At 30.7% G+C, this 12,061-nt stretch overlaps 1 protein-coding gene across 1 annotated transcript in view; it reads right to left on the bottom strand.

Annotated features, from left to right (window-relative positions):
- Positions 1-2,003: 2,003 nt before the first annotated feature.
- Positions 2,004-12,061, bottom strand: part of Dh31 (diuretic hormone class 2) — a 161,859-nt gene continuing 151,801 nt past the window's right edge. The window contains exon 4 of the mRNA XM_076396968.1: positions 2,004-2,283. Within this exon, the coding sequence (XP_076253083.1) occupies positions 2,148-2,283 (136 nt within the window). The 3' untranslated portion in view covers positions 2,004-2,147. The remainder of the gene's footprint in view (positions 2,284-12,061) is intronic.

The raw sequence follows: 12,061 nt of genomic DNA, 5'->3' as shown, positions 1-12,061 counted from the left end.
TAATTATTTTCTAATCCATCTTGACCGTCCTATTTGACCTTTCGTTGAAGATAAAATGGACAAGGAATAATAATTTCTTCACGAACTAGAAACCTCTAAATCTCCTAATGCAATATGTCCTTCTCAAACCCACTCCTACAGGGTTTTCTCTTTCAATCTTTCGGTCAGTGCGCATTCGTTTTCCAAATCTAAATTTATCTCTATTATTTTATATATCCCCGAGTGCGCGCAACTCATAAAACACTGTTGTCCATCCCGGTTGCATAATTTTAATTATGTAATATTGTTTTGATAATAACTAATATACAGTTTTGTTAGAGACTATTTTGTATTGTCTATTTTTTAGTAGAATTAAGAATATTTAAATATTTTAACCCAGAATAATAATAATTCTAAACTAATTTCAGTATATAAAATGTTTTTCATGAACGTTTACAGTGATCTACTGTTTCTTGTGTCAATCAATATCTATTCGATAAATCGAGAAACAGTTTTCTATATTCGTGAATACCTCACATTTATAATTTTATATTTCGTATGCGTTTTATAATTTAGGAGTAAAATTAAACTGATATATATGGATTTTATACAATTTATAATATATTATATAATATTATAGCTTAGTGTTAATATTGTAATAGTTAGATAACTGTTTTAGCGGCAGGTCTTTTAGTTTCGAATATTTTAAGACTTCTGGTTGTATGCAGCACAAAATACAGTACGCCGTTGGGTTGTATAACAGTTTATGTTTTTCTTTTGTTATATTAAATATAGATTTTGTAATTTATGTTGAATAGTATTGGAATATATTTTATGCTGAATGGTTCATAGTTGACTGGCAAAGATTTTGTTATTGTTTTGTGGATATGAAACATTCGTATATTTTCTGTAATTTTTTATTTTTAATACTTTGAGTACTCTAGTATAATCTAGTCCAGGTGTTATTACTCAACTGTCATATATATCCGTATAGATTAAAATTTGTTGTATTACTAGTTGCTGGTTTTATACCAGAGAATTATTACTTATTATATCATTTGTTTTTAATTAATAGATTGTGCTGTACATTTTTAGAATGATTAGTTTAACATCTGTAGAATTAATCCTTTTGTCTATAGTACCTTCGCCATATTATCATCAATTATTGTAAGGTGTTTTAAACATTTTGTAATAGGAATTTGTAAATTTTTTTATGTAGATAGCATTAGATGTATGCCTAACTATATTATTTTCGATGTTATTAGTGCTTTTCTTTATATTTTTTCTTGTTTGTTTATTATTTTAATAATTCTAAGATATTCTTTTTTTTTGAGTGGTATAATAAAATATGAATTAAGCATTTAATTTTGGGTTATGTTTTGATATAATTTTGGCTTGAAGGATAAATAAGCTCTTTAAAAAAAATTAACGTTTGTTTTTGTACTATTCTACTTCTTTATTTTTTTTTCTGTACATTTACAGTGATTTTATCAACTAACAATAACACAGTCAAAATTAGGACGATTAAAATTATTGGCGAAGTCATCGTATAACATGATATAGGAGTTTATTCATTTGTTTATAATGTTTTGGCTTGTCTACAGACGTTATTCTAGCGTAGGTTAAAGGAGAGTGAAATTACATATATAGATTACTTGCTATTTCTTAACATGTATTGTATATATTTTCGCAAATTAAAGTTTAGAACTTACGACAATAAAGGATACACAAAAAGTCGATATAATCAGCCGTTGTCATTTTGAAACTAAAATAAACGCCGTTATGAATATAGAATACATTAATTTACGTAATTATTTCTAGCTATTAATTACCTAAAAACAATTATAATCACTAGTAATACTGTAAGATAGTTAAAGTTGTGAAGATCAAGCTTAGTTATGAAACTAATAAATGAAGACATATGACAGTTTCAATAGCATTGTTTTGATTTTTATCCTATTTATTCAATACATTGTCAGACCATCTTCGTTATTTATGTTAACGTTAACGTTAAATAGCATTAACAGTATTCGGGTCAGTGTAGGTTATGCGTTGAATAGTACATGTGGAGACGTTCAAGTAAATGCTAGTTAACGCAGTTATACATTTAAATTAAAGTGTAGCTGGTAGATGGTCTTGAAGTTGTTTGGCGGGAACGGTGTTCCATCTTAGGCCTCGTCGTCGCTGCGGCGTCTTCTTCCGGGGCCTCCGGCGAAGTTGGCGGCAGCTAAGCCCATCAGATGTTTGGCGGCTTGGGATCCGGAGAATCCTCGGCCTAATCCCAGATCAAGTCCTCTCTTGGAGCTGTAAATAAAATGTTTTTGAAACGAAAGTTTTTACGCAATTTCGTAGATGTCAGACTAGGGATGCCGAAAAATATCGATATACGATTTAAAAAAAGTAAAGATAATAAACATTGTAAAAACTATTTAATTATTTTTGATAGACCTTAAAACATAGTACTTAATTTTAAAGGTTTTTTTTATAACTCTACTTTTTACAATATTTAAAGGAAATCGATATTTTTTTCCTCCGATATATCGATATTTATTTGAAGATATAGAAAACGATATTTCGACATTTTTCCCAGCGGCCGACATCCCTATATCAAACTGGCCATTAGAGAGAGGCATGCGTTTACATTATATGTAGCGTTGGGAACTATTAGCTTAAAATATAGGGTGTGTTGTATTGTGTTGTGTAGACGTCCAGATTTTATTATGGAGACGAGTTGATTACAGTAATGCAATCCTAAGGCTGTCTGGTGAATTTGAAGATCGTTCGTCTACATTGATAATGAACGATGAAGCCCATTTTCAGAACCAATATCAGCTCAATAAATCAGCCCAAGAATCAGGGGTGTTCCAAGATGAATCAAATCCAACAAAAGTTGTACGCGCACGAAGCACTTCAAAGGAAATGGTGGCCTGTTTCTTTGGAAAACTAGTCATATTGCAACAGTGCCTCTAGAGGATCGTAGAACAGTAAATTCTGATTGGTACATAACCATTTGTTTGACAGAAGTTTTCGGTGAAATATGGAACACAAACAAGAGACTCCTGAATGTTCTTCATCATGACAATGCGAGCTCTCACACATCGGCTCAAACAAGAGACTGTTTGAGCAGTCCAAACATCGAATTGAAGGGTCATCCGCCATACAGCCCTGATTTGGCACCCAATGACTTCTTTTTGTTCCCATTCGTGGATAATAAACTGCGTGGTTAACGATTTTCATCACTCCAAGAAGCTATTGAAGCGTTTAAAAATCATGTTTTGAAGATACCTCATTCGGAATTGAATAATTGTTTTGAAAATTGGTTTAAGCGTATGTAAAAGTGTACCGATCATCGTGGCGAGTACTTTGAAAAACAATAAAAATACATACATTATGATCTTTGGTTTGGCACTTTATAGATGGGTTGTCTTTTATATTTCGGGATTGCCTAAAGTGATGTCATATGTTGGTAGAAGCGTTATATGTTCTTTAAATAATATGGTATTGGCACAGTTGCTTTTTTATTTCATTTATATCAAAAAAGTATCCCGCAAAACAACCAAGTTCCTTTGGTAAGTAATTGTATTTGTTTGTATATTGTATATAACCTTCGTATATGTTTTTTATAATGTTTATATGCTTGACCTTTATATGAAAAAATATATTATTTAACAAATATAAAAATATTTTCGACGAATTTTTATGCATTTCTACGTAATTAGAAACACATTCGTGATATATACAAAAGTCGGTTATATCGTTGCAAGTTTTCTGGATAATACATAACAATTGACTGCAATTACAGTTGTATTGGACCTTCGGCTGGACAACGATAATTCTTTATTAGATATATGTCTGTCCGTTCGTAATCTTGTTCCTTGGATTTCTATTGGATCTGTTAGATCTGTTTTTAATGGACGTATTGACATTTAGTATCCTTTTATTTTGTCTTAACATTTTAATAATTTTTAGTTGTGTACCTACAATATTTGAGGTGTTACTTGATGTTATGATTTTTGTAATCTTAACAATTTATTAATAATAATAATTTTTGTATAACTAATATTAGAAGAATTATTTATAATATATATTATATATAAATATGTTTTTTTTCAGTCCGTTTTTTAAAGATTTGCAATACAATTTTCTAATACAATATAACTTTATATCATTGAATAGTTATTCGGTAAATAAAGACAAATATAATAAACAAACAATATAAAAACTATTAAAACACCTTCAGTTACTAAAGTCTGCATATTAATTGGTATTAATTTAAAGTATTTCATAAAAAATTAATGATAATTTTCATAGTATTATCATTCTTAGTCTTCAAATGAGTTACCAGAATATTCTTTATTTTTGTATCATGTGTTTAATTATTGCCTTTTAATTTCATAGCGATACATTTCTCCGTCGCAGAACGATATGAAGATAACGATTGTCAGAAGAGTGCTTTTCTCTTAAACTATTAATTAAAACAAATGAAAATGAAATTGTGACTTGAAATTACCTTCAGTTTACTGTATCCTATTTTTATATCGAACATATTATACATAACATAACATATTTTTATATTGTAAATAAAACACTAATAGCCACAGACTTAGTCAGCTTTCAACATTATGGAACAGCCTGCTTGGTTGGCGCAGTGGTAAAGACGACGGACGGTTTACCTACTATTGCGATAGTCTCGGATTCGAATCCTGTTGGGGCGTGGTCGTAAATTCATGTTTGTGATTGTCCTAGGCAAGAGTGTAAAATCCGACAAGAAAAATGATCACTGTCACGCCAGTAACCAGGCTGGGTAAGACAGGATGTCTTCTGGGATGATTTCTAAATTGGCGACTCGCCAGTCTGTACGTTTAATACTGAGGATCGCGGTTCGGAGCCAACGTTAAAGTGTAGGTCCAGTCCAGATAAACCATCAAAATTAAAAATAGGAAAAAAAGGATACGAACTTTAGTATGACTTTTTTAAATGTATTTAATTTGATAGCACTGAAGAGCTATGAAAAAGAAGTAACTATTTTTATGTTTAATTATTTTTTTATATATGTATAGGTTATATTTATAAATTACGTATTTGCGCATTAATTTATGCAAATAAGAGAGAATACACTTACATTTTATGTTTAACGTGTATACTTCTCACATTTCAATAATAATAAACACGAACCCCAGTTGTAATTGTTGAGAAAACACCATTTTGAAAAAAATATTAAATAATTTAAAACGTTAAATAACAGGTCAATTGAAAGGTCTCCGGCCTGACACATAGATGGCGCTACTAGAATTAAATCTATAGGTTTTTTATAGTATTTATAGCATGAAGCAACTTTTATTATTGTGAAAAAAATGGATAAAAAGAATTTCGCGTGTTGATAAAATATTGCTTTTTGAACGGAGAAAATACAGTTGAAGCAAAAACTGGGTTTAATGCCGAGTTTCCGGACACTGCTCCAGGAAAATCAACCATCAAGGATTGGTATGCTAAGTTTAGACGTGGTGAAATGAGCATCGAAGACGATGAACGCAGTGGACGCCGAAAAGGGGCTGTTACTGACGAAAACATTTTAAAAACCACAAAATGATTTTGAATGACCGTAAATTGAAACTGAATGAAATAGTAGACACTCTAAAGATATATCACCGTGTCTAAAGATATGTCACTGCATATTTGGCCCCATTGTCTAATTCCTGTTCCCAGATCTCAAAAGAATGCTCCCTGGGTGTTTTACTATGGTAGACCTGGGACTTTTTAATTGACTTGTTACATGCATTTTTTTTCCTCGTCTAATACTTATTATTATAGATTGCTAATAATTTTCCGTAAATATTCCGGTAATTATATCCCATTTTACTGAATATTATTCAACATTTAAGTAGTATTTTCCTCGTCCCTTTCTGGTATCCGCGCGGCGAGAAAAAACATTTCCGCCAAATCCGGAGACTACGTTGATGAAACAGTTTCCTACTGAAAAATTCCTTTATTCGGTCGTTTCAGATGTTTAATAATGTAATAAAGAGAAAGTTTTCCGACTAGAGCACAAAGTAAAAGTAAGGAAATTAGTATCAAAAATTGAAACATTCCTTAATCATTTCGGTTCCTCTAACGACGGATTAATTTTGCGTATTACGGAGATCCATTTTGATATGTTTTCTTTGTACAGGGATTTCTGCCGTACGATTATCTAAATATATCTATATACAGGGGATAGATAAAATAATGTGGGCATCGTGCAATATGAGACATTTTGTTGCATGTTGGTGATACTGCTGTTGTATAAACAATGTGACGTTTATGCATTGCTCAGCTTACATGTGAAGTTCTGTATGTTAACATTAAAATATCTTTAATTATCTTAAATCATTTTCGAAGAGGAACAGTGGTGGAGACCCAAAGTTAACTGACAGAGGTCGACGAACGCAAGAAAGTGACTCATGTGACTGCATAAAACTGCTTCGGTAAAAGCAACAGCAGAATTAAATGCTCACTTGAGTAATACTATTTCAGCATAGAGGGTAGGAAGGGAGCGCCACAAACTTAACATTCATGGAGGGGCTTTGAATACTAAACCCTTTATAACAGAAGCCCACTTTAAGATGCGAAAGAAATAGTGCAACAATCATAAAACCTGGACACTTGATGATTGGAAGAATGTCCTATAGTTATATGTATCATCGTTTTCATTATTTTCTACAAACGGTCAGGTTTATGTATAAAGAACCCCAAAAGAAGCCTATGATCCGGACTGCCTGCTTCCTACAGTCAATCATTGAGGAGGTTCTATTATGGTTTGAGAGGCAATATCGTGGTATTCAGTATATCTCATTAATATCACTGGTCATTATTATCACTGATTGGATTAATGCTAATGAATGATTTCAACATGCTTAATGAAGAAGTTCTTATTGATAGCTACAAACACTACCATATTCCAAAATGATAATGTGCCCAAACACAGTCAAAAGTTTCAGTCTTGGTTTGAGGATTATCAGAATATAATCCAACATCCATTAGCCAGCGCAATCGCCAGAAATCAAGAAAATTGGACTGTTAAAGGGAATTTTAGAGCAGACACTGACGAGTAGATTTCTATCTCTAACATCTTTGAAGCAATTGGTGAATGGTTTGATACCAGAATGAAGCAGAACTCCGTTGGAAACTATTCAGATGCTTCACGAATCTATTTCGCGAAGAATAAGCAGCTGTTTTAAAGATAAATAATTTGTACATGTCAGGTGTTCATATTATTTTGTTGTTGCTACATTTGCAAATGATCCTTGCCATTAAGAGATAATAATACTGAATCAAACGAAAAGTGATTAATGAAATACAATGCTTGCAAAGCCCACTCTAAGATGCGAAAGAAATAGTGCAACAATCATAAAACCTGGACACTTGATGATTGGAAGAATGTCCTATGGTCATATGTATCATCGTTTTCATTATTTTCTACAAACGGTCAGGTTTATGTATAAAGAACCCCAAAAGAAGCCTATGATCCGGACTGCCTGCTTCCTACAGTCAATCATTGAGGAGGTTCTATTATGGTTTTGGGAGACAATATCGTGGTATTCAGTTATCTAATTAATATCACTGGTCATAATTATCACTGATTGGATTAATGCTAATGAATGATTTCGACATACTTAATGAAGAAGTTCTTATTGATAGCTACAAACACTACCATATTCCAAAATGATAAGCAGCCAAACACAGCCAAAAGTTTCAGTCTTGGTTTGAGGATTATCAGAATATAATCCAACATCCCATCATCAACAATATTAGCCAGCACAATCGCCAGAAATCAAGAAAATTGGACTGTTATAGGGAATTTTAGAGCAGACACTGACGAGTAGATTTCTATCTCTAACATCATTGAAGCGACTGGTGAATGGCTTGATACCAGAATGAAGCAGAACTCCGTTGGAAACTATTCAGATGCTTTACGAATCTATTTCGCGAAGAATAAGCAGCTGTTATGAATAAAAATAAATCATATCGATTTCAACAGCAAAATAATCAGGAAAAATTAATACATTTAATATTATTGCGTTGGAACCCCTGAGTTTAGTTATTTAATAGTATTATTTAAACTAAGCTGATTAATAAAACAATACATGAGACAAAATGACTTCTAGTAGATAACATATGTTGAGGTAGGTATTTCAATACCATATAATTACTATATATATGTATATTTACAAATGTACCTAATCTTAACTTAAGGAATATTTATACTATTTAATCTTCGCACTATTTCAAATTATTAATCATATTTTATTTTTAGTCTCCACATGAGATTCTTAGCATCTGTCTATATGGTTACTGCTGTTAACACTTTAATGTAAGTTTTTTTTTCTTTGTTATGTTATTCATTGGTCTTCTGCTGCATTGTTTGTTTAATAGCCCAAAATTTTTACAACAAAAGTTTTTTCCTACTTATCATTTCTGTTTCTCCATCATATTTTGGCGTTAAGATGAAGCTGAATTTGCTGAACTTGTTGTATTTCTGCTTCCTCATGTCAATTTGTTTTGTACTCTTTCAGTGGTAATAATTTGAGATACAGTGCAGCGGTACAAAAGACTAGATGGTGGTTTGAAGCAGGTTCATCATTAATTACCTTTTATTTTGATAAGTAATAAGTAATTTCAGTAAATAAACAAATTAAAAATAAAAATATTGTGACAAATTAAAATTAATTTTATTTTATTAAGCATCTTCCTATCTTTAAAAGAATTGCTACTCTCTGGAAATACTATATAGTGAAGTAACAGGTCAGTATAATAAATAATCCGAAAAAAAAACAATAAAATATTTCGAACAAGACGCGCGTAATTCAATACGAAAAATGCGGTTGAAGAAATTATTTAGATTTCAGATGTAATCACGTTTTATCCATCTCATCAAAAAGTCAGGTTATATAGGAGGCTCGACTGAAGGTACGCAACAAGGATTATCAATAATTTATTTTCTTATTGGAGGGGAAATGTAGTTTTTCGGGAGTAACTTGTATGATGTAAGATATAAGGATTCGGCGTTAGATCTATGGATCATGTCAAAACTTTGGAATATTGTAGAGGTAAATATATATGGTATCAAAAAATGTGGTATCTAAAAAATGAGAAATAATTAAAATGATTAGCTTAATATAATTCAATAGGAGAACTTAATATAACAGAACTGAAATTGAGATATATAAAATTTACTGGCTAATTGGAAGAATATCTGAATCGGTATGGACTTAAAAAATTGAGTTATAAGGAAGTAATGTAAATAAATAGTTTTTTATGCGAAAGCACTATTATCAAAATACAGCAAGATGTATTTTGTTTTTTCCCTACTAAATAGTTGCATATAGGGTCAAAATATAGAATGACGAAGATTTGTTACTGTTCGCATTTCACCAGATAACATAAATACACAGTGTTAAAAAAATGAAACAAGAGGATTACTCTGAAATATTTGTCTCATATTTTTACCTATCCTCAAGCTGTTTACATTTACCCCAGTTGGGTGGATTTAGTTTTTGTGTAATATATATCAAATAATCGGTTTTTTGAAATGTATAATCTTGTTTATTACGTTTGCGTTGATATGGCTATTATTATGATATATTGAAAACATTGTATAGATTTATGCAGAATATTTTAATAATCAGAAAAATAGTATTACAGTTACAACAATAACAGTGTTCTGTTTAGTATTATTGAGTTTTCAGTATATATAGATTCAAAACTGCGCCTTCGATATTCATGATTTTTGAGGTTTGATTTGAGGAATTCTGCTGTTGGGCTATTAGTCACCATTATAAATATTTGGTGATGCCCTTTCGTTAACGCGCAACAGGAGTTTGGGTTTTAAAGATGTAAAATTATTTAAAACGTCATAATTTATTGATTATTGTTAAAAAAGAGGAGTTTTCTGAGATGTATTGTGTGACTGGTGACGAAACGTGTATCTACTATGACAATTTTAAGAATAAGAACTCATGCTGAGCATATGGAAGGTTCTTTTGATACGATATATACATATAGTCCAAAAATATTTGAGAAAGTTGCAGAAAATTATGGAAATATGAATCAAATAGGAATAGAAATGACCAATATTCATGCAAGTACCTGATACGTTTCTCGTATATATAAGGCATCCTACAAAACGGCCGATACAAGTCATCAAAATATATTTTACAGGTTACATTTTTGTTGCCACTTTTGGTTTACAAAGTTTGCGACTTATAACTTCTAATTTTTTGAAGATTTTGGCATTTGGCAATATTGTCAATCAATACCAACCCAAATCGTATTATATAGACTGATTCGGCTACGTCTTCCGACAGATCAGGCAGCATTCTATCTCATTTTTCTAATTGGTAATATATTCGACGTTATCTATGACGTGTATTGATTGTTGAATTGGACAAGCTTCTTGTTGTAAGATTTCTCTTACTGTACAAATACATTTTGTTATCTCTAGACTAGTAATAGTATTCCTGGACTCTATATATTATATATAATAAAATCTGAATTTAAATTATTTGAGATTCCTAGAAAAATATGTATGTGAATATAATTTATAAGTGATATTATTTTTGGCTGATTATTTGTTAGATAATTGTTAATTTTAATTAATTTTAGATCCATTATATTACACGGCAAAAGAGAAAGCTTTTATCTGAGATGTTATGTAGTTACTGTATTATTAATCTTCCATTTTCACTGTTAAACAATAGACTATCATTTACTTACAGCTGTTATCCTAGTCACCTTAATCGGAATAAATGAACTATGCTATATTTCACGTTAATTTAATTTTAGAGGTTTGACTGTTAGATAATATGAAAACCATTTGAAACAACAGATTTTCTCTTGTATTTTTAAATATGTTTTAATTAACTTCTCTATTTACGGTTACAGCAAAACAAAACAACGAACTTTCGTACATGTTTTCTTTGTAAAGAGGGTTTACGTATAGTTACCGTAATACAGTATTTTATATCTATAATATCAAGCTAACTTCAGTGCGCCGTAAAGTGCAAGAATGAAGTCGTAACGAAAGGCTGTAAGACAGTTTTGTGTTGTATCACTATTGTAATAGAAAAAAGTTACAGGTTACTTATTTATATACATGTGTGTGTTATCTTTGATACAAGGGCGTTAATAAAATAGATATAAATTTTATTAGGGTTTTATTATAAGGTTGTAAAAGTGTTCCAAATTGACACAAAAAGACTCATCAAAATTTGTTTTGTTATATTCAAAGTGTCGAAGATAAATAATTTTTAATAATTTCAGTAACATTTTTAGAATAAACATGCTAAAGGTATTTAAAATATTTTTCTTGAAATTAATTCAATTTAGTATTATTGAGTTATTCGGTTATACAGACGCTTAAAGATGGAACTTTTAAATCTATAGTCGAAGTTCGTCGAATACTTTTAGACACTTATGGTGGTATTTGCCCAGCATATCTTAATTATCGGTTTTGGTTTCAACGATAGAAAAGTGTTGAGGCTGTTGTCAAAGGTAAGGAACCGATTGGATGACCAAAAAGCTCCTAAATGTAAGAAAATGTGGAAACGAACTATGATAATGTTCTAGCGTAGAAATTGTTTTAAAGAGTAAGTAATAATAAATCTCTGGAAATCTCCTATGATATCCTTTATATCAAGCTTCTGAACAGGAAGGTTTATTCTTTGTATTTCAGATCAACCAGATGATTATGAAGCCAAACGCGGAAGATCATTGCTTAACCAAGGTGTAATTAATTCAATTCAATAATATTTAAATACATAATATGTGTATATTTACAGATTATTTCTCTTAATCTATCGAAAAGGAATATATGGCTACAAGTTAAATATACAAGTATACAAGTATCAGCCAATTAAATGCCTATAAAAAATGTATATAAAAAAGAAAAGTGGGCCTCCTTTTCGAACAATATACAAATAATAATATAATTTTGTGACATGTTCAAAAAATCATCTAATTTGTTGTTCGTACTGACTTCAAAGTGATTAGTTGGTAGTAGTTAAAATAAAATTGTAAATAAGCTAAGTTATTAAGCTAAATTGTG

The sequence above is a fragment of the Rhynchophorus ferrugineus genome, unplaced genomic scaffold, assembly GCF_030347505.1.
Source record: "Rhynchophorus ferrugineus isolate W39M unplaced genomic scaffold, kcgeb_rfMv2 rfM2, whole genome shotgun sequence".
NCBI lineage: Eukaryota > Metazoa > Arthropoda > Insecta > Coleoptera > Curculionidae > Rhynchophorus > Rhynchophorus ferrugineus.
The sequence above is the reverse complement of the archived record's forward strand: the minus strand, read 5'-3'. Positions and strand labels throughout refer to the sequence as shown.